The sequence below is a fragment of the Berghia stephanieae genome, chromosome 3 (genome assembly GCF_034508935.2).
Source record: "Berghia stephanieae isolate SIO BIC M18660-M18661 chromosome 3, UCSD_Bste_1.3, whole genome shotgun sequence".
Taxonomy (NCBI): domain Eukaryota; kingdom Metazoa; phylum Mollusca; class Gastropoda; order Nudibranchia; family Aeolidiidae; genus Berghia; species Berghia stephanieae.
In genome coordinates this window covers 21,584,529-21,607,386 of record NC_088362.1, presented here as the reverse complement: position 1 = coordinate 21,607,386, position 22,858 = coordinate 21,584,529, and the positions used below count along the sequence as shown (strand labels likewise).

The 22,858-nt window shown below is 37.1% G+C and overlaps 1 protein-coding gene across 1 annotated transcript; it reads left to right on the top strand.

Moving 5' to 3' along the window:
* Positions 1 to 8,437: 8,437 nt before the first annotated feature.
* Positions 8,438 to 19,701, top strand: LOC144967321 (NIF3-like protein 1). Its single transcript, XM_078904405.1, has 7 exons — positions 8,438 to 8,531; positions 9,729 to 9,829; positions 10,340 to 10,636; positions 12,486 to 12,681; positions 13,173 to 13,287; positions 14,048 to 14,174; positions 14,661 to 19,701. The coding sequence occupies exons 1-7, from the start codon at positions 8,452 to 8,454 to the stop codon at positions 14,936 to 14,938; spliced, it is 1,194 nt and encodes a 397-aa protein (XP_078760531.1). The 5' UTR covers positions 8,438 to 8,451; the 3' UTR covers positions 14,939 to 19,701.
* The last annotated feature ends 3,157 nt before the right edge of the window (positions 19,702 to 22,858 follow it).

Sequence of the window (22,858 nt, the reverse complement as noted above, 5' to 3'; positions counted from 1 at the left end):
ACAATATGGATTCCAACCTGACAGAGGGACAAGGAACGCAATATACCTCCTCCGTGTTTTAAGTGAAAGAGCTATACAGGTTCAGACCCCACTATACCTCTGTTTTGTCGACTACAAAAAAGCTTTTGATAGAGTACGCCACGAAGAAATACTAAAACAACTGCACTCCATTGGCGCTGATGAGAAAGACCTCAGACTCATGCAAACATTATACTACACCCAGCAGGCATCTATCAAAATCGGAAACTCTACAGGAAATTCCATTCCTATTAAGAAAGGAGTCCGTCAAGGGTGTGTTGCCTCACCAGATCTGTTTAATCTATACCAAGAAACAATCATGAGGGGCATAAATAATATGGAGGGAATAAAAGTGGGAGGTCACAACATAAATAATATAAGATACGCAGACGATACGGTACTCATTGCAACATCAGAAATCCAACTTCAAAAGATTGTTGACAAAGTGGTAGTAGATAGTGAAGCCAAGGGAATGGAAGTGAATATCACCAAAACGGAATGCATGGTAATACAGAAAAACCCCGAAAATAACAACACCTGCAATATAACGATTCACGGCGAGCAACTTACCAACGTAGAAAGTTTTAAATACCTAGGTTCAATAGTGACAACAGATGGAAGATGTAACCGAGACATACGAGCAAGAATAACTCAAGCCAAACAGGCCTTCATGGACCTGGGAAACATTTTGAAAAACAAACAGATGTCGTTCGGGATTAGATTCCGAGTCTTGAAGTGCTACGTGTGGCCAATCTTGTTATACGGATGCGAAAGCTGGACTACAAATGCAGAAACACAAAAGAACATTGAAGCTTTTGAAATGTGGTGCTTGAGAAGGATGCAGAGAATATCGTATACTGCACACAAAACGAACGAAGAAGTGCTAAAACAAACATACCAACAAAGGAAACTAATGCCCTTAATAGTGGATCGACAACTATCCTTTTTCGGACACATAGTAAGGAAAGATAAGAATGAATACCTGGCAAGTTGTGGAAAAATACCTGGTAAACGCGCCCGGGGGAGACAAAGAAAAACACTCATAGACCAACTGAAGGGCTTCACCAGCCTAACAATCTAAGAGCTGTTTGAAAAGGCAAGAGACAGGGAGGAATGGAGAGAGATAATTCATGCAGTATCCGAAGCCTGGACCAGGCATGGAACCTAGAAGAAGAAGAAGAAGAAGAAGTTACGTCTGTAGATTGGTGTAGAACAAATAAATTAATGATTTCAAACACCTGGTTTCAACAACACCCAAGAAGAACCTGGACATGGCAATCACCAGGGGACAGAGCAAGGAACCAGATAGACTTTATAGCAGTATCATCAAGATTCAAAAATGGCATATTAAATTGCAAAACCTACCCAGGCGCCGATGTAGACAGTGACCATGTCCCAGTTGTTTGTACAGTAAGGATAAAGTTTAAAGCTATTCAGAGAACAGCTGGTAGAATAAAGAGGGATTACAGGTTATGCAAAAACAATGGCATACAAACAAAAATGAGAGAAGAATTTGAAAATGCACTCATGATACAAAGCCAAAGTGAACCTGATAACGAAAAATGTGAAAAACAATTTGATATATTCCAAAAGTGTGTCAAAGCAACTGCAGAAAAGCATTTACCAATAGCTCAAATAAACAGCAAAAAGGAATGGATGACAAATGAAATTCTAAACCTATTTGAAGAAAGACGAAAATGCAACAGAGGGTCTGCAGAATACCAAACATTGAACAACCACATTAAATCCAAATGCATCGAGGCACACGAGAACTATCTAGACTGGAAATGCTGCGAAATCGAAAGAGAATACAAACCCAACCCCCAACAAGCTCACCAAAGAATAAAAGAACTATCAGGGAAAAGGAAAAGCAAAGCAGCAGGAAGTTGTATCCAAAACAAACAAGGGGAACTGCTATTTGAAGAACAACATATAGAAAGCCGATGGGTAGAATACATAGGCGAACTGTACAACGATCCAAATAGAAATGAACCACCACTGAAATTCAAAGAACCATTAAGCGGACCAAACATCACCAAAAGTGAAATTGAACATGCCATGGAACGAATGAGGGATGGTAAAGCAACAGGCCCTGATGAAATATCTGTAGAGGTATTAAAAAGCCTAGGAGATCTAGCAATTGATGAACTTCACATATTATTCCACAATATATACAACACTGGGAAAATTCCAGAAGATCTCTGTAACTCTATTTTCATAGCAATACCAAAGAAAGCAGGTGCAGTCAGATGCGAAAATTTTAGAACTATAAGTTTAATAAGCCACATCAACAAAATACTGTTGCGTATAATTATCAACAGGCTAAGGAATAAGATTAACCCCGAAATCGCAGAAGAACAATATGGATTCCAACCTGACAGAGGGACAAGGAACGCAATATACCTCCTCCGTGTTTTAAGTGAAAGAGCTATACAGGTTCAGACCCCACTATACCTCTGTTTTGTCGACTACAAAAAAGCTTTTGATAGAGTACGCCACGAAGAAATACTAAAACAACTGCACTCCATTGGCGCTGATGAGAAAGACCTCAGACTCATGCAAACATTATACTACACCCAGCAGGCATCTATCAAAATCGGAAACTCTACAGGAAATTCCATTCCTATTAAGAAAGGAGTCCGTCAAGGGTGTGTTGCCTCACCAGATCTGTTTAATCTATACCAAGAAACAATCATGAGGGCATAACTAATATGGAGGGAATAAAAGTAGGAGGTCACAACATAAATAATATAAGATACGCAGACGATACGGTACTCATTGCAACATCAGAAATCCAACTTCAAAAGATTGTTGACAATGTGGTAGTAGATAGTGAAGCCAAGGAATGGAAGTGAATATCACCAAAACGGAATGCATGGTAATACAGAAAAAAACCCGAAAACAACAACACCTGCAATATAACGATTCACGGCGAGCAAATTACCAACGTAGAAAGTTTTAAATACCTAGGTTCAATAGTGACAACAGATGGAAGATGTAACCGAGACATACGAGCAAGAATAACTCAAGCCAAACAGGCCTTCATGGACCTGGGAAACATTTTGAAAAACAAACAGATGTCGTTCGGGATTAGATTCCGAGTCTTGAAGTGCTACGTGTGGCCAATCTTGTTATACGGATGCGAAAGCTGGACTACAAATGCAGAAACACAAAAAGAATATTGAAGCTTTTGAAATGTGGTGCTTGAGAAGGATGCAGAGAATATCGTATACTGCACACAAAACGAACGAAGAAGTGCTAAAACAAACATACCAACAAAGGAAACTAATGCCCTTAATAGCGGATCGACAACTATCCTTTTTCGGACACTTAGTAAGGAAAAATAAAAATGAATACCTGGCAAGTTGTGGAAAAATACCTGGTAAACGCGCCCGGGGGAGACAAAGAAAAACACTCATAGACCAACTGAAGGGCTTCACCAACCTAACAATCCAAGAGCAGTTTGAAAAAGCAAGAGACAGGGAGGAATGGAGAGAGATAATTCATGCAGTATCCGAAGCCTGGACCAGGCATGGAACCTAGAAGAAGAAGAAGTTACGTCATGCTCAATTATGGACACACATCAGACAAATATCATTAGTCTAGTGTGATGTTTTTATCCTTCTCATCATCATCATCATCATCATCATCATCATCATCATCATCATCATCATCATCATCATCATCATCATCATCATCATCATCACCATCATCATCATCATCATCATCATCATTCTTCTTCTTCTTCTTCTTCTTCTTCTTCTTCTTCTTCTTCTTCTTCTTCTTCTTCTTCTTCTTCTTCTTCTTCTTCTTCTTCTTCTTCTTCTCTTCTTCTTCTTCTTCTTCTTCTTCTTCTTCTTCTTCTTCTTCTTCTCCTTCTTCTTCTTCTTCTTCTTCTTCACATCATAACCATCATTATCATCATCACTGTTATTATTATTATTATTATTATTATTATTATTATTATTATTATTATTATTATTATTATTATTATTATTATTATTATTACTACTACTAGGCTACTCCTCTTCCTCCTCCTCCTCCTCCTCCTCCTCCTCCTCCTCCTCCTCCTCCTCCTCCTACTACTACTACTACTACTACTACTACTACTACAACTAGTAGTAGTAATAGTAGTAGTAGTAGTAGTAGTAGTAGTAGTAGTAGTAGTAGTAGTAGTAGTAGTAGTAGTAGTAGTAGTAGTATGTACTGTGTTGTCGCATTGCAAATGGCCAGTTGTATAAGTTAAGAATCTTCTTTCATATGAAGTGTTGGTGTTGCTAGAGACCCCTTGTAAAGCGCTTTTAGCAAGTTTAGTGGATATTGCGTTATGCTATGCGTGGGCAAAGAAATGGGTTCAGAATCATAACATAATCTTGTGATTGAGGTGGAAGACCATAACCTCTTAAAGTGATGTAAAATCAAAATACTACGGTTCTGGTAATTTTAAACTGTAAATTCACTTTTTGGCAGCAGCTTCTAATGGCGTCACACAACTATGTTAAGATGATCTATCTAGTTTCCCTGCTTCATTTGTGTACAGCCCATAGCCTTATATATAATGACTCTTTTAGTACGCCATGGTACAGCCGGAGGCTCGACTAGATGTTCTGCGGTCTCGGGCTCTTTGCCCCAAGGCGTACATATCGGAAAGGTGGAAGGCCCTGTTGTGATATTATTTCAATCACCTCAACCTTCCCAGCCTCAACTTTCCCAGGATTGTAAATAAATCAATACATAATCTCAATACATCTACTCCCACGCATCGCCAGGTGTTAATCGTTATCGCCCTAGACACAATTAAAAAAGGCCATGTGGTATAGCTACAAAGTTGAGACCCCATTGGGACTGCTTCAATTCTCACCTAGGTGTGAGCCATGTGCGAGATCGTCAATAGCAACGGACACATAACCGACCAAATTAGAAATTCACCAGAGTACAGACGTTACTGTTATGACACACAGAACACGATTGGTCTACAGAAAACAGCCAATAGTAAACCAGGCATGCCTCATTCCTGGAATATTGTTGGCTCTTGTGATTCTCCAACTCCCGAGAGAAACGGATATAAACTATGACAGTGGAGAAAAACGCTCTCTCCCATTTCATCTACCTAGAGCTCACTGCTCATAGGGAACTCGAGAAATTACTAGCGAGAACATGTGTTAACGAGGATCGGTTATTAACGAAACCTGCAGCGGTTATTAACCAAAACTACATCGGGGGTACTGACTGAACCTGCTCCTATCTGTCTACTTCTACGTGCCACTCTCCTACATAGACGTGACCGGCCCCAACTGATGACAAGACGCGACAGGTTCTCGATCAAAGTCAATTCATCGCCAGTCAGTGCCTCCTTATTTTGCTGGAGGGGTGTAGAATTTCAATTTGCCCCAATGGAATAGAGTTATGTGGACTCTTAACCAGTCTGTTCTCGGAGTTGGAAGGAATAGCAGGGCAGCCCTGCTCGGTACAGGAAGTAAATTCCTTCCAGGTAGCCTTCTTGAAATTCCATCTGCAGAGTGGGAGAAACTGTACTCTCGGGATTGTCGCCCCAGCTGTGACAAGTACCGCCTGTGCTGGCTGTGCGGGAAGTCGCCAAGGACTGTCTGCTTAACATGAAGCGGTTCCCCGTTCGCTCCCTTCGTCACGAGGGTGAGGTCGGGACTATACTCCTTCCTATTAAGGTACCCTTGGCTGTAGGATCATACACTAGGTGCAAGTCGTTCCAGTCCATCCATATACGGAATTGTCTACCCACTTTGTTGCAATCTCGGTAGCCCCACTCGTGGTGGTGGCCATTAAAGTCTCCCAGACCGATGGAAGGATGGCTAACCACCGGGACCCGTGGTGTAGTCCAAGTCGCTTTTGGCGGTATGTATATGTTGTGCAAATACAGTCCGTCCGTCTCCAGGGAAATGTTATTCACCCTGTTACTGTTCTTAACGCTCTCTTTGACCTTTGCCTTCGAAGGCTCTTTAGCGTAAACGCTAACACCTCCTTTGAGCTTTAATGTGTCCTCTTGTTGGAATACAGTAGAGCTTGGGATCTGGAATCGGGAAGATTGCATGCCCGAATAAAGATAGGTCTCCTTTAATAAGAGAATGTCAACCCCATGGACGGCCAGTAACTTTTATAAAAGCTCATAATTTTTTTGCCATACTCTTAACACTCGATATTGAGTGACATTATGCTAATATCTGAATCTGAATACATCGAAGTCGACTCATTTCAGAAATTGGTATTCGAGGGCGGAGAGTTGTTGAATGTTACAGCCATTGTTCGTGTTTAGGCTGTGGTAATTGAAGACAAATCTCGAGTCTGTTTTCCAAGGGCAAGGTGTTAAAGCGCCGGTCGAATCCTTGAGAAGGAAATACAAAAAATACCGAACGGTCCTACTACTACTACTACAACATCTACTACTATTATTATTATTATTATTATTATTATTATTATTATTATTATTATTATTATTATTATTATTATTATTATTATTATTATTATTATTATTATTCTACAACCTTTACTATACAGCTAAAAAAACAAAATTTAAATAACAATTAAAAAAAACAAAATTTAAATAACAATTTAAAAAAACAAATAATATAAAATTAAAAAAAAAAAAATGTAATAAACGTGTAAAACAGATGAATAAAAAAAAAAAAAAAAAAAAAAAGAAAAAGATGTCTACAACACGTGGGGTTCCCAAGCGGTCACCCATCTAAGTACTAACCACGCCAGACGTTGCTTGACTTCGGTGATCGGACGAGAACCGGTATTTTCAAAAAAATTTTTATTCTCTATTGTCTTCTGGCACTTTTCTACTCACTTCATATCTTGTTGTTACCAACATAAGTGCCTGCTCCACTCACTTTTCTGAATTAAAAATTCACCCCATACACCGGAGCATACTCAATGTCTCAATCGTTTCTATGTTATATGTTTGTGATGAGAATATTGGCTATTAAGCTTAACTGCTGGTCAAAATTATTTCGCGATGGTGGTGAACGAATCGGCGATCTCAAGAAGTGGGTGAGAGAGGGATCTAGAAATGACTTTGGGTTTGAAACGAATATTTTTGTGTTCGTGGATAGCTCACACGGTAGAGCCACGCTCTCACCTGCCAGGCGGAGTTGTCGTACCAATAAGGTCGCAGGTTCAAACCCCACCACCGCCGCGAAAAAAAATTTTATTCTCTATTGTCTTCTGGCACTTTTCTACTCACTTCATATCTTGTTGTTACCAACATAAGTGCCTGCTCCACTCACTTTTCTGAATTAAAAATTCACCCCATACACCGGAGCATACTCAATGTCTCAATCGTTTCTATGTTATATGTTTGTGATGAGAATATTGGCTATTAAGCTTAACTGCTGGTCAAAATTATTTCGCGATGGTGGTGAACGAATCGGCGACATCAAGAAGTGGGTGAGAGAGGGATCTAGAAATGACTTTGGGTTTGAAACGAATATTTTTGTGTTCGTGGATAGCTCACACGGTAGAGCCACGCTCTCACCTGCCAGGCGGAGTTGTCGTACCAATAAGGTCGCAGGTTCAAACCCCACCACCGCCGCGAAAAAAAATTTTATTCTCTATTGTCTTCTGGCACTTTTCTACTCACTTCATATCTTGTTGTTACCAACATAAGTGCCTGCCCCACTCACTTTTCTGAATTAAAAATTCACCCCATACACCGGAGCATACTCAATGTCTCAATCGTTTCTATGTTATATGTTTGTGATGAGAATATTGGCTATTAAGCTTAACTGCTGGTCAAAATTATTTCGCGATGGTGGTGAACGAATCGGCGACATCAAGAAGTGGGTGAGAGAGGGATCTAGAAATGACTTTGGGTTTGAAACGAATATTTTTGTGTTCGTGGATAGCTCACACGGTAGAGCCACGCTCTCACCTGCCAGGCGGAGTTGTCGTACCAATAAGGTCGCAGGTTCAAACCCCACCACCGCCGCGAAAAAAATTTTTATTCTCTATTGTCTTCTGGCACTTTTCTACTCACTTCATATCTTATTTTCAACGTTGTATGGTCGTAGACAGCTATTGAGGAAAATAATATTTGATATATTATTAAAACACAATAGTGCTTATTTATGTAATGATGAACATAATTTAGAAATGTATAATATTGTTAGTTGAAATAGCGTGTTGTATTCGTCTGTTGCACAATAATTTGTCGTTACTGGAGAATTTATTACTAATTTTCGTTCCGCTATTTCGCTTTCAAACTCTGTTTTAACTTAGAATTTATCACATGACTGACAACATTCAAAATGGAGATGGGCTATCTTGAAAGCGGCATAAGGCATTTCACCGGAAGCGAGGACGAGTAAGCATGCGCAAAAGTACCATTACGTTCTCTCTGTAAGGGCATGTCATCAATGACTCGTGCCTAGCCTACACACTACACACTTCGTGGCAATGGCCTTTCGGCGATTAGCTCTGCAAGTTCTCACCGCTAGACCTTCACAACAGAATTATAATTGTAACTCAAAATTCAGGTAAAATGTTTCTTCATCGATTTTTATCTATTATCAGTTAGTTGGAAAATCTATTTTTGTTTTCATTCAATTCAGAGGTAACGTTGGTGATTTCGAAGGCACTGTTTGTTTGCAGTTAGTGGCAGCTGCACTGATTAATTAATTAAGTTACTCTGAGCTTCTAACTTTTTAAAACTTCTAAACTCACTTATCCGATAACTTCCAAGTTTTCAATGCAGTCTCGATTTTTAAGATAAAACTTGAGCTTTTATATTGCGCAATATCCACTAAACATGCTCAAAGAGATTTACAAGGGGCTCCAGGCGATTTACAAGGGGCTCCAGGCGATCGCTGTTAAAGTTAACGACCAGGTACCCATTTTACACCCGAGTACGGTGAGAGAATGTGAGTAAAGAGCCTCTTCCACGGTCTCAAATATGTGCCGAGCGAGGCTCGAACCCAGGTCCTTCCGATCCGAAAGCGAGTGTCATACCTACCACAAGACCACATAGCCGCATACGATAAACATGACTATTTTTCAACACTATTCCTAAGGATACACACATGTGCGCTGTTGTTGCTTAGGCTTAGTTGTTTATGGGTAGTAGTATGACACTCTTGGTATGTGACTTGAACTTGTAGTTCTCGGGTTCGAGTCATACTATCGACACACACCTTCTACCTATCGACTATTGTGGGCAGTGCAAAGCTTATTCCACAGAAAAGCTCCCACTCATGCACTTTTTATATTGCCATCACCATATTCAGATGTAAAATGAATGCTTGGCTGCTTGCTAACAGGCCTGACTGTCGGAAGAAAATTCTGTAATTGAGCCTCTCTTTTCAAATTTTGTTCCACAACGACAAGTTCTACAACGACAAATAATAAATAACAATGTGATCTTTTAAAACCTTTGTGAAAGAACAGATAAGAATTAAAATACCTATAAGTCAGTTGCAGTTGCATGACAAATAAATGTTCATTGAAAAAAAAGAAAATAAGTGACAAACCCAAAATGTCCCTTTTTATATGTTTTTGTATATTAAATTGAAGCTTACATTCAATTTCACATTATTTATTTCTTCGAACTTCGAGCAGCAACATATACATTTTTTAAAAAAGAAGAAAACAATTCAGATAAAAACAAACCCATTGCATTCCACATCTTTTGATAACTGAATTAATGCAAAAGTTTAATTAACTGTTTTCTGTTCTAGAAACATTTGGAGAACTCTGTCAACAGAAATTGAAAAAGACATGAGCTCCTTGGATACTGTTGTCTCTAGACTGAAAGCCATAGCCCCTCTGTCCTTAGCAGGTATAAATTTATGAACGCCATGTCCATAGACAATTTGTAATCCTATTAGTGCTGGTCTTATTTTATTATTATTATTATTATTATTATTATTATTATTATTATTATTATTATTATTATTATTATTATTATTATTATTATTATTACTATTATTATTATTATTATTATTATTATTAATAGTAGTAGTAGTAATAATAATAGTAGTAGTAGTAGTAGTAGTCGTAGTAGTAGAAGTAGTAGTAGTAGTAGAAGTAGTAGTAGTAGTAGTAATAGTAGTAGTAGTAGTAGTTAACAACGCCACTACCACATAATCTCATTCCTCTGTAGTGTTTCATTCATCCTGTTAAGTTGATAAAGGGGAAACCCGAAACGTCCATTGCATCTGTTTTCGTATATTAAATTGAAGTTTACACTCAATTTCGCATTGTTATTTATTTATTCGAGCTTCGAGTAGCAACATTTACATTTTATGTAATCAATGATGTCTTACTCTTTGATTGCTCATTTAACCAGAGAACTGGGATAATGTGGGTCTTCTGGTGGAGCCTTCAGGTCCAAAATACATCAGTCAGATAATGTTGACTAATGACTTAACAGCAGCTGTCATGGAAGAAGCCAAAGAAAAAACAGTTGACTTAATCCTGTCTTACCATCCACCAATTTTTGTACCTGTGACAAGATTAACGCAAAAGTCTTGGAAAGAAAGGATATTGATCGAGTGCATGGAAAATAGAATTGCTGTTTTCTCTCCCCATACAACTTATGATGCTGTAGTGGATGGGGTTAATGACTGGCTGATATCTGCTTTTAGTAAGTTTCATTTCTAATATAAACCTGTCAAATTTCTATTTTCAAGTTAATGTAGATTATGAACTTTCAAATGTTTATACAGTGCAATCCCTAGATAATGACATTGCCCGGAACCGGAAAATGATGTCGTTATCCAGGAGTGTCATTATTTCGGGGTTTTCAAGATTGCGGAAAAAGGGGGCTTGGTGAGACCCATGAATACCTAACAGTGCGATGCGCGGTCCAGTGCCTGAGAGAAGACACGTCCAAAAACGTGAGAATGAGTATTTCTCCTGTTTACAAAGGGTATAGATGCTATGCGCTTGGCTAAGAGACTTGCAACATTGCTATCCTTAAAAATAATAGACTAACACATATAACTATGTGTGACCTTGAACGTTTATAGTCTGGTTAATACAGTTTAGTGGGAATTACTCATAATCATGGAAGGTGAAAAGACAATAACAAATACCTGAGTGATGTCAACTTCGTTCTATCTATAACAGATTCAATTTCACTTTCAAATATGTACTGTCTTTGTTTTGATCATAAGCAGTACTTGAACGCCATTTAACAACACAAAGCAAGAAAATCAATTACCAATATGATAAATTCCCACAAAGAACACTGATGCACACATTAGTTTTGATTTTAATTAAAATTAAAATTAAATCCGTATGATTATGATACTGCTGGTGATATTTAAATACTGAGATTCTTTTTTAAGTGCACCAAAATTTACAAGCACTTAAAAGATAGGAGACCTAAATCTTGCGATATTAAAAAACAAAAAACAACAAAACACACCCAAGTTTGACAAAGGTCAGTTTTTTTTTTTCTTCTGATTCGTATTTTCTACCAAAATTTCAAAGGAAAATCAGTTTTTTAAAAACATATAACTATGTGTGACCTTGAACGTTTATAGTCTGGTTAATACAGTTTAGTGGGAATTACTCATAATCATGGAAGGTGAAAAGACAATAACAAATACCTGAGTGATGTCAACTTCGTTCTATCTATAACAGTTTCGATTTCACTTTCAAATGTGTACTGTCTTTGTTTTGATCATAAGCAGTACTTGAACGCCATTTAACAACACAAAGCAAGAAAATCAATTACCAATATGATAAATTCCCACAAAGAACACTGATGCACACATTAGTTTTGATTTTAATTAAAATTAAAATTAAATCCGTATGATTATGATACTGCTGGTGATATTTAAATACTGAGATTCTTTTTTAAGTGCACCAAAATTTACAAGCACTTAAAAGATAGGAGACATAAATCTTGCGATATTAAAAAACAAAAAAACAACAAAACACACCCAAGTTTGACAAAGGTCAGTTTTTTTTTCCTTCTGATTCGTATTTTCTACCAAAATTTCAAAGGAAAATCAGTTTTTTAAAAAGGTTGTTATTTTAGTCGGAAATTGAAATCTCTCCAAATTGAACTATGACTAAATCCACTCTAAAGCATTTTAAAACCGATGGTTCAAATAATTCATGGTGGATTGGAAACTCTAGTGGAATCCTGATAAAGCCAACACCGAAAGATTGGATGACTTTTAAGCAGGGTTGACTTTATCCATTGTCAATGGAACACACTTAAATAAAGAACAGAAAATTTGGGATCAACAAGAGGTGTTGACTTTAAGTGGAAATTGTCTTTATGAATCTTTACTTCATGCAGGTTCCACTGTGTGCTTTTTGAGGTGATATAGATTTAAAGAAATAAAATTTTTAATTCGATTTTTGAAAAAATGAAACTATACAGATTTTTTGTTTGTTGCCTTTGGAAAGTCTGTATACTGATGGATTCACTGGGATTCGTAAGATAACTGTTCTTTGTTTTATCCTCTTTTCCTTAGATGTAGACAAGGAATCACTTTCTCCTGTAGAAGCAACTCAGACATTCGTCAGTGATAATTCACATGTATTGGAAGTAGAATTGGAGCCGTCTAATCTTGCTGATGTATGGAAGACTATTACTGCATTTATTCCCAAAGATTCTAGAATGAGGAAAGACAAAACTTGCTTTTCTACACATGTCGTAAGGACTGGTTCGTAAGTTTTGTTTTCAAAAGCACTTGTCAGATGTTTAGTTTTTGTTCAAAGTATATGAAAATCTTTTTTTTTTTTTTAATGTCGCGTGTTACCAAATTTTCATTCAAATCATCAGTCAGAAGAGATCTTTGAGCATGGGAGAGGCCTTAGCGTTACATTTATAGCTCATACATTTGAGATGTTATCAAATTCTACCATTTTCATTATAATCATTTATCAAATGTAATTTTGTTCAAATCTAATATACTTTATTTTAGATAAATATAGTTTTCCTATAGTATTGTTGTTTTAAAGGCATTTTTCAGGTTTTATAATTATATGAATTTGTAAGAAGGAAAGTTGAATTTATGACTGAGAATGAATTTAAATAGAGATTTTTATCACTAATCCTAATTAGTACTGAATTGTTGTAACAAAATGCTAAGAAGAATTACTGGATGGTTGTTTCAATTTTAAAAGTTTATTCTTCAAGTGTCGCCTTCTTTCAACAGTTCAGAAAAATGGCGACTTCGACTAGAATGCAGTAATTCTGAACTGATGGATTTGATGAAAGGAGTGGTGACTTGCCAAACTGTGGAGAAATACTCTGTATCCTCTCTGTCCAAGGTACCAAAACTTTCTTTTAAAATTAAAAAAAGAAAAACAGCAACAAAAATCCCTGAACACTTATTTTTTCTATTTACACAGACCAATCATGCTCATTGTGCTTTATAATGTTTCATTTATTCCCCAAATTATGTCCATTTTATAATGTAACAGTGGTCTGTTAGGTCTCCTTTTTGTACTTACACTCTTACAAGGTACTCATTCACACATTAGTCGAGTAGGCTTTCTCAGGGACATAAAGTTGGGACAAGAATTTTTCTCGATCACTGTCACCCATCTGGCCATGGATCACAGTTAATAATTTATAATAAAATGAGACACCATACCGCTGAGCCACTGAGACACACAAAACTACACTATACAGAAAAAATGTTTTGGACATATGCGGCTCATCACATTAATCTGGAATTATATTGTACTAAACTAGTCAAGGAAAATGGAGTTTGAAACCAAAATGATCAGAATTATGAAATCTTAAACAGACATGCCTACCTACCGTCCTGAAATAAATAGGAACTATTCAGAAAAATCGTGATAAAAATAAAACTGTTTCACTCTTCCAATGTATCCCATTGCATTCAGATTTTCACAGATTGGAAATCACATCTCCCCCCCCCCCCCCCCCCCCCCCCCCCCAACAAAGGAGAATAGCTCTTTCGCTTATGATGTAGTTGTCTGATGTCACATAACTTCCGTTCTAGTCTGGAATATAGTACGCTTTGGAAATGCTTTATTTTTATTCATTTTATCATCAACTTAGGTAGCTCAAAGTAAATGTGGCATGGGCAGGAAGGCTAATCTAAAGGAATCGATTTCATTGGATAAAGCCGTGGAGTGTGTGAAAAATCATTTGGAACTGAAACATGTCAGTTTAGCCAAGGTCGAAGGTATTGTATCTCTTCATTTTTCGTATCTTTGTTCTCTGGTTCTGGTAGTCTTTCTTTTTTTTTTTTTTTAATCTCGACATTTTATTAATATTTCATTATGCATTCAAAAGAAGTATAATTGAAAAGATATTTTCAACCCAGGTGATTGAAATAAACAGGTATCCAATCCTGTTGAGGGCATAATTAGAAATGGGGGTACTGATAGCAGGGGTCGCTACAGCTCAGTTGGGAGAGCACTCACGTCACACGCAAAGGGACCGAGATCGATCCCGGGTGCAGACAAGATTTTTTTTTCTAACCTGCATTTAATCATTCATTTTTTTTTCTCTTAGAATTTAAGATGGCAAATTGAGAAAATAAGACTACCTACTTGTTTATTTTTTTATAATTGTTAGTTTGTCAGTTTTAAGAATAATTGAATTTTTATTAACTTATGATTGACTTTTCAATAGTTTTATGAAATGTTTCGATTTTTTTTTCATCCAGGGAATGATGACAATCCGATTAACTCAGTAGCAGTGTGCGCAGGATCTGGATCAAGTGTGCTGAAGAATGTGAAGGCCGATCTTTTAGTGACAGGTGAAATGTCACACCACCAAGTTCTTGATGCAGTGCATGGAGGTAGTAATGTAATCCTTTGCCATCACAGTAATACAGAGCGTGGGTTCTTGAGGGACTTACAGAAAAGATTAGGTAAAGTGATGGAGAAGTCAGTGCAAGTCTTTGTGTCAGAGAATGATAGGGATCCTCTTGAAATTGTTTGATTTTGAGGTAGTAGTCTGGGAAAGATTTTAGCCCTCTGACTGCTTCTCCTACGACAAGTGCTATTTATGCAACCCCTCATTAACTCACTCAGTCCTAGAGATTTTTGCTACTTTTCAAAATTGGAAAAAATGTATTAAATATGAGCATGTGCATAGATAGTTTTATTCAACTACCATTAACATGCAACAACAAAAAACGTTAACTTTGATAATTTGTCTCATAAAAATATAATAAATAAGCATGGGGTAAAAGTAACCCGGGTAAACTAAGGATATAGTCAGTGTTAGGGTTGAGTGAGTTAAAAGCGAATTAGTTATTTACCAAATTTTGAATGTGAAATTGAATGAACTGCCACAACAGCTATGCATTGCATCAATCATTTTTAAATATCACTTGTCAATTTTTGGTTAATCCCTTTGAAAGACTTCAGTAGTTAGACTGGTCGGATTTGGGTTCTGTTGGGGATGTCCTGAAAGGAAGAGTTTCTTTTAGCCCAAAATCTTCTGCAGTTATTGAGTTAAAGGGATATACGCAGAAGTCCACTTTTTGTGGTTTTACTAAAATTGGTGGTTTGCATATATGTAGTATATTTCTTCAGAATTGCATTCACATTTATTTGTTGAATATTTATCAAGATGCTTATTGTAGTCATATTAATGATAACTCGCTTCTAAGTTTATCCAATTCTTTATTTTCTCAACGGAAAAAAGAAAAAGATTATTTAGATATATTTTATTTATAATATACAAAAGTGTTTAATGACATGTGATAAGACTTCTGAAAATGCTTTGATTTTCATCCTTATTGTAGCTGCTTGTCTTTCTTTAATTTTATCATTATTTTTTGTGAGTCGTCGACAATGTTGCATCTGTAATGGACAGGGTATATATCTATTTATTGCTAATGTTTTGTTTTCATGTCATCATTTCAAGATTTGTGTTATGTATTTTATCCATATTTTATTTTCAACTAATTTAAGGACTTGTATTTGAACAAAGACGAATTCCAAGATGGTAAAGTATATTTAAATATATTATTGTCTTCAACTCCAGAAGACATGTTTTTTGGACAAACAATACACTTGCTCAGTGTTACTCCTATTTATTACATTACAATGTGAAAGCGAATTAAAGACTCAACTTGACTTTCATGAATTAAGTGATTTATTGGTTTGTTGCAGAAAAGTTTAACAAAATTGGAGAACTTTGAAAAAATGAAGATGACATTAATTGACAATGTTACAATGGCCTTAATTGGTGATTGGTTTTGGCCCTTAGTTTTGTTACATGTTATCCTATACTCTTTAGCTTTCTCTGCTACTCATGTTTATTTGAGTATTTGTTTTTGAAGAAAGATATAGGTTTTACTAACACTCTGTGGTAATAATTTGAAAGAGCACATGTAATGGTCAAATGATTATCCAAATTGTATGAAGTGAAGTCTTTCGTGCTTATTGTATTTTTACAAATCTTGATTTATTTTTTTTACATGTTATCTTGTATAAATAATTTAATAAGACATTGATTTTAATTAAAAATTATAAGTATTAAAAATAATAATAATGAGCCAAATGAAATGTTTGAAAGAGATCTGTTATGTAAATAAATATTAGCTTTGGTAGCTTAAAGTGTCTCATAGACATTTAGACATTTATTGGTGCTGTGACACTTTTAAGGTTATACTACCGTTACACTTGTAAAGGATCCCAGCCAGAATCGGGGCAAAACCACGTAATTTCATTCTGTATGATAACAGAAAGCTGCATAGAATGGAATATCTGATATAGGGAAATAGAAAGGACCCTATCAGTCGTGCCATTAACCTGCATTTATTATTTTGCTGTTCGTTAATTTAGATTGAGTGGTCTCATTGCAGACACAGGTAATTATTTACTCTTGAGATCAGCACCAAGATAGTTCCAGTGCCTTATTTTTTCGTTTGAAGAGCCAGTAAGGGAAGCTCAATTCAAAATTGTCAGGTTCCTTTGGGTGCTGTAAAGTGAATCTCTTTTATTGAAATTGTTGCTTCTAATGTTGTTGATATTTACCTCCAAATTGTATTATTTGTAAGATCTCATGTTACCTATTTAAAAAAAATAAATGGAAACATTTTTTTTGTTGTTATATAACCTTATTCTGTTATTTATATATATGCTTAAAAACTAGCGCTTCAGACCGTCTAAGAGGACAAAATTATTGGCTGTGTAAAGTGACAATCGATTAAAAAAGATAAAAAAAAATTCAGCCCTCACCACAAAAATCATGTTTTTTTTTTTTTTGTTTTTCTTTTCTCATATCAAAATATTCCGACAACATGGCTGACACCTGTTGACATTGAGCTTCGGCTCAGTGGATAGTCTTATGTTTCCATTTATTCACTGTGTGGAATCTTTAATTTTTACCTGATGTGGACTAATCTTAATATTGGAACTTTTAACTTAAGATCTATTAAAAGTAACATTCGAAAGGAACAATTGTGTCAAGATTTAGAAAGTTATAAAATCGATGTGTTGTGTTTACAAGAGACGAAGATCCAAGATGGCGTCGACCAAACAATAAATGGTCACAGACTGCTGTGCTTTGCTTCCAGTTCACCTCACTATGGATGTGGATTTCTCATAAATAAAAACTGCAGGGATTTGACTAGTGACGAATGGAATGTTTCGGACAGAATATGTGTTCTTGAGCTTAAGTGTAAGATCAATTCAAGGAACCAGAATAACGATAACAAAGACGATCACGGTAAGAAGACGTTCACTATCTCAATCGTAAATGTTTACGCACCAACAAGTCAACGCGCAAAACAATACCCAGAGGAAACTGATAAATTTTACAAAGACCTAGACGATACACTGAACAAAATAGGAAACAAATCAATATTAATAATTGCTGGAGATTTTAATGCCAAGGTAGGAAAACGTCTCGACAGTGACACACTATGTTTAGGATCATACTCAAAAGGAAAACATAACGATAACGGAGAAAAATTAGTCCAGTTCTGTGAACAGAGAAAACTTTTCATAACAAACAGTGCTTTCAACCACCCATCAAGACACCAGACAACATGGGTAGGACAAAGGAAAGACCAAACCCAAGACAAAATGATAACAATACACAACCAAATAGACTATATCATATGTCGACACCGCCATAAACACTACTCAACCAACTCGCGATCATACGGTGGTACACTGCTAACATCCGATCACAAACTTGTAAAAACGAATTTCAACATAAATGTGTACAGACAACGAAGACAGAAAGGTAAAACGGCAGTCAAAATAAACACGGCAAAAATAGTAAATGAGCGAGAATGTCGCATTCATTACCAATATGAACTTAACTCAAGTCTATGGAAAATAAAGCAAAACAGTAATCCAAACAATGAATGGAAAGAGACGCAAGCGGCAATGAAATATGCGGGGGAAGAAAGTGCAGGCTCTATTAATACAACTAAGAACAAACCAAATCGAACGCCTAACATCGCTATTAACGATCTATCGCGGCAACAAAAAGAACTTAGGATCAGGATACAAAACACAAAAGACTCGGAAGAAATAATAAACCTGAAAACGGAACGAAACAAAATACTGCATTCAATTCGATCACTTACAATAAAACACAGAAACGAGGAATTAGACAAAAAAGTGGAAGACATAGAAAAGTCCAAAAATAACGCATCGTCTATGTTCAAAGCGACGAAATCTCTGAACCGAAAACCATTCGAGAACCCAAAACTACAGGATAAATTTGGCAAACAGACAACAAATCCCAACGATATCCTTGACATTGTAACTGACCACTTCCAGCAGAAATTTCACAAACAAGTCTCACAAATATCGCCCTTCTCAGGAAACCCTAGAGACCTAAACAACCGCATCACAACAACTGAAGTTAGAAATAGCATAAAGTGCCTAAACAATAACAGATCCCCAGGCGAAGATGAAATTCCCGCTGAACTGCTGAAATGCGGTACCCTCTCCCTGGATCTGAGCATTGCAAACATAATGAACAAAACATTCTCAACACACAAAGACTGGGACATAAACAGCGGTGTCCTAATTACAATACAAAAACCAGGAAAAACGAAAGGACCCGTAAACAACCTGCGCCCAATAACATTACTGAATACCATAAGAAAAACACTGTCAACTATTGTCCTCAACAGAATTAGACCGAAAATAGAAAATTATCTATCACATAGCCAAAGCGGGTTTCGCCAAGACCGGAGCACATCGGACGTTGTATGGACACATAAATGGTTGGCAGCAAAGGCACTCAAAGAAAACATATCCATAACAATAACCGGAATCGATATGTCCGCAGCCTTTGATACGATCGACAGAGGAAAACTTTTGGAGATATTAACAGAAATAGTAGACGAAGACGAGCTCCGAATAATCCGATTTCTCCTCAGCAACACAAAGATACAACCAAGGATATACGGGGCCACAAAACAGACGCAGTTCGAAAGTAACATCGGGACCCCCCAAGGAGATAGTCTGAGCCCGATTCTGTTCACAATATACTTAGAACACGCTCTGAAAGAAGTTCGAAAAGTCATTCCAAAACCAACGGCTCATATTGAGAATGCAATCCCTAGAGAAATCGCCTATGCAGATGTCGATTTTATTGGATCAACACCAGCAAATATAGACATCATACAAAATACCCTCATGAAATATAACCTCCAAGTCAATGCCAATAAAACCGAATTTACAGCAATATCGAGGAACAAAGAGGAATGGAAAAGAACAAAGAAAGTCGGCTCACTAATTGGAGACACTGAGGATGTACAAAGAAGAAAACAGCTATCAAACGCCGCACTCAGTAAACTCACCAATGTATGGATTAGAGGTGACAAAATAAAGAGAAAAACCAAACTGAAACTGTACCGTGCTCTTGTAAAACCGGTACTTCTGTATAACTGCGGCACTTGGGCGTTGACAAAATCCGAAGAAGAACATCTGGATGCCTTCCATCGCACACAGCTAAGAAGGGTACTGGACATCAAATACCCCAAAAAGATCTCAAATGAATCACTCTATAAGATCACAAAAGAAAGACCAATCTCCCTTGACATTTTACAACAACGATGGCAACTTTTCGGTCACATACTACGCAGGGACAAAAACATACCAGCAAACCAAGCCATGTCGGGATACTTCCAAAAACACGGGAACCTTTTCAGAGGAAGACCGATCACAACACCTCCCCGTGATCCTAAACAAAAACCTCACAACACTTGGACAAAGCATTAGTCTCATAACGGCAGGGGACCTTGAAAATCTGAGAACCCTAGCAGAGGACCGGCAATATTGGAGACACCTCACACAGGAAATACTGGAAACAGCCAAGGCGACCCGATCTTTCGGTCGAGACGCGAAAGGCATCTAAGTCAAGTAAGTCATATCAAAATGTCAACGTCCAGTCCCCCTTCATTATTAAATGTTAATGTTGCCATGTCGCAGGGAGGTACTTGCTGTATCTATCCCCCTGTATCTATTTTCCAATTGCTTTCTTTGTCTTGGAATGAGATTACTTAGTTTTGTCCTGACCCTGGCAGTAGTCCTTGGCTGGAAGGAAAACAGTCAAATATGAGGTTCTAGTTATACTGTTGCGTATAATTATCAACAGGCTAAGGAATAAGATTAACCCCGAAATCGCAGAAGAACAATATGGATTCCAACCTGACAGAGGGACAAGGAACGCAATATACCTCCTCCGTGTTTTAAGTGAAAGAGCTATACAGGTTCAGACCCCACTATACCTCTGTTTTGTCGACTACAAAAAAGCTTTTGATAGAGTACGCCACGAAGAAATACTAAAACAACTGCACTCCATTGGCGCTGATGAGAAAGACCTCAGACTCATGCAAACATTATACTACACCCAGCAGGCATCTATCAAAATCGGAAACTCTACAGGAAATTCCATTCCTATTAAGAAAGGAGTCCGTCAAGGGTGTGTTGCCTCACCAGATCTGTTTAATCTATACCAAGAAACAATCATGAGGGGCATAACTAATATGGAGGGAATAAAAGTAGGAGGTCACAACATAAATAATATAAGATACGCAGACGATACGGTACTCATTGCAACATCAGAAATCCAACTTCAAAAGATTGTTGACAAGGTGGTAGTAGATAGTGAAGCCAAGGGAATGGAAGTGAATATCACCAAAACGGAATGCATGGTAATACAGAAAAACCCCGAAAACAACAACACCTGCAATATAACGATTCACGGCGAGCAACTTACCAACGTAGAAAGTTTTAAATACCTAGGTTCAATAGTGACAACAGATGGAAGATGTAACCGAGACATACGAGCAAGAATAACTCAAGCCAAACAGGCCTTCATGGACCTGGGAAACATTTTGAAAAACAAACAGATGTCGTTCGGGATTAGATTCCGAGTCTTGAAGTGCTACGTGTGGCCAATCTTGTTATACGGATGCGAAAGCTGGACTACAAATGCAGAAACACAAAAGAACATTGAAGCTTTTGAAATGTGGTGCTTGAGAAGGATGCAGAGAATATCGTATACTGCACACAAAACGAACGAAGAAGTGCTAAAACAAACATACCAACAAAGGAAACTAATGCCCTTAATAGCGGATCGACAACTATCCTTTTTCGGACACATAGTAAGGAAAGATAAAAATGAATACCTGGCAAGTTGTGGAAAAATACCTGGTAAACGCGCCCGGGGGAGACAAAGAAAAACACTCATAGACCAACTGAAGGGCTTCACCAACCTAACAATCCAAGAGCTGTTTGAAAAAGCAAGAGACAGGGAGGAATGGAGAGAGATAATTCATGCAGTATCCGAAGCCTGGACCAGGCATGGAACCTAGAAGAAGAAGAAGTTATAGGAGATGATATTTTTTTTTCCTTGTAAATCATCATTCTGTATGTACTGTTATTTTCTTTAATTTTTAACAAATGATTTGTGAACATTTGAGTGTATTCCTCTCAGTGAGATCATGTGCTTGTGTCTGGATGAGACTTTTAGGTGATATCAAACTAAGTCTTACTTTTCTTGTATGCATTTGATTGTAAATTTATAACTTTTTTACTATCCAATTTTCTTCCTTTTTACTGGCGCTGATATGACCCAAATGTGTTGCAAACTCCCTAAAACCCTTTAAAAAACAAACAAAAAAAACCATGTGGCACTTCTTTTTTTTTTTTTTTCTTTCTTTTCATTAAAAAAAAATGTATTATTGTTGCTTTACAGGCTGAATTTTTATCAAGAGATTATTATTATTACTATTACTACTACTACTACTACTACTACTACTACTACTACTACTACTACTACTACTACTACTACTACTACTACTACTACTACTACTACTACTACTACTACTACTACTACTACTACTACTACTACTACTACTACTACTACTACTACCACTACTACTACCACTACTACTTCTGACTAAATGCGACTCCTACTTTTACTAGCTTTTTGTATTGTTGCTATTTTTATTATTATTCTGCTCCCTGAGCGGGGTCCTTTGACCTCCCATGGTGGGCAGGAGCTCATGCTGTATCTTCTATCTCCTTATATCTGTTTTCCTATTGCTTTCTGTCTTTGTCTTGGAATGGGATTACTTAGTTTTGTCCCAACATTGGCTGGAGTCCTTGACTGGGGGGGAAACAGTCAAATGTATAGTTATTGTTTTGGAAGATGATATGTTTTCCCTAGTAAATCACTGGGTGGGGTTCCTGACCTCCCATAGTGGGCAGGGAGGTACATACTGTGTTTCTATCCCCTTATGTCTGTTTTCTAACATGCTTTCTGTCTTTGTCTTGGAATGAGATTACTTAGTTTTGTCCTGACCTGGCCGGAGGGAAACAGTCGATTGTATAGTTATAGTTTTGGGAGATTATATTTTTTTCCTTGTGAGTC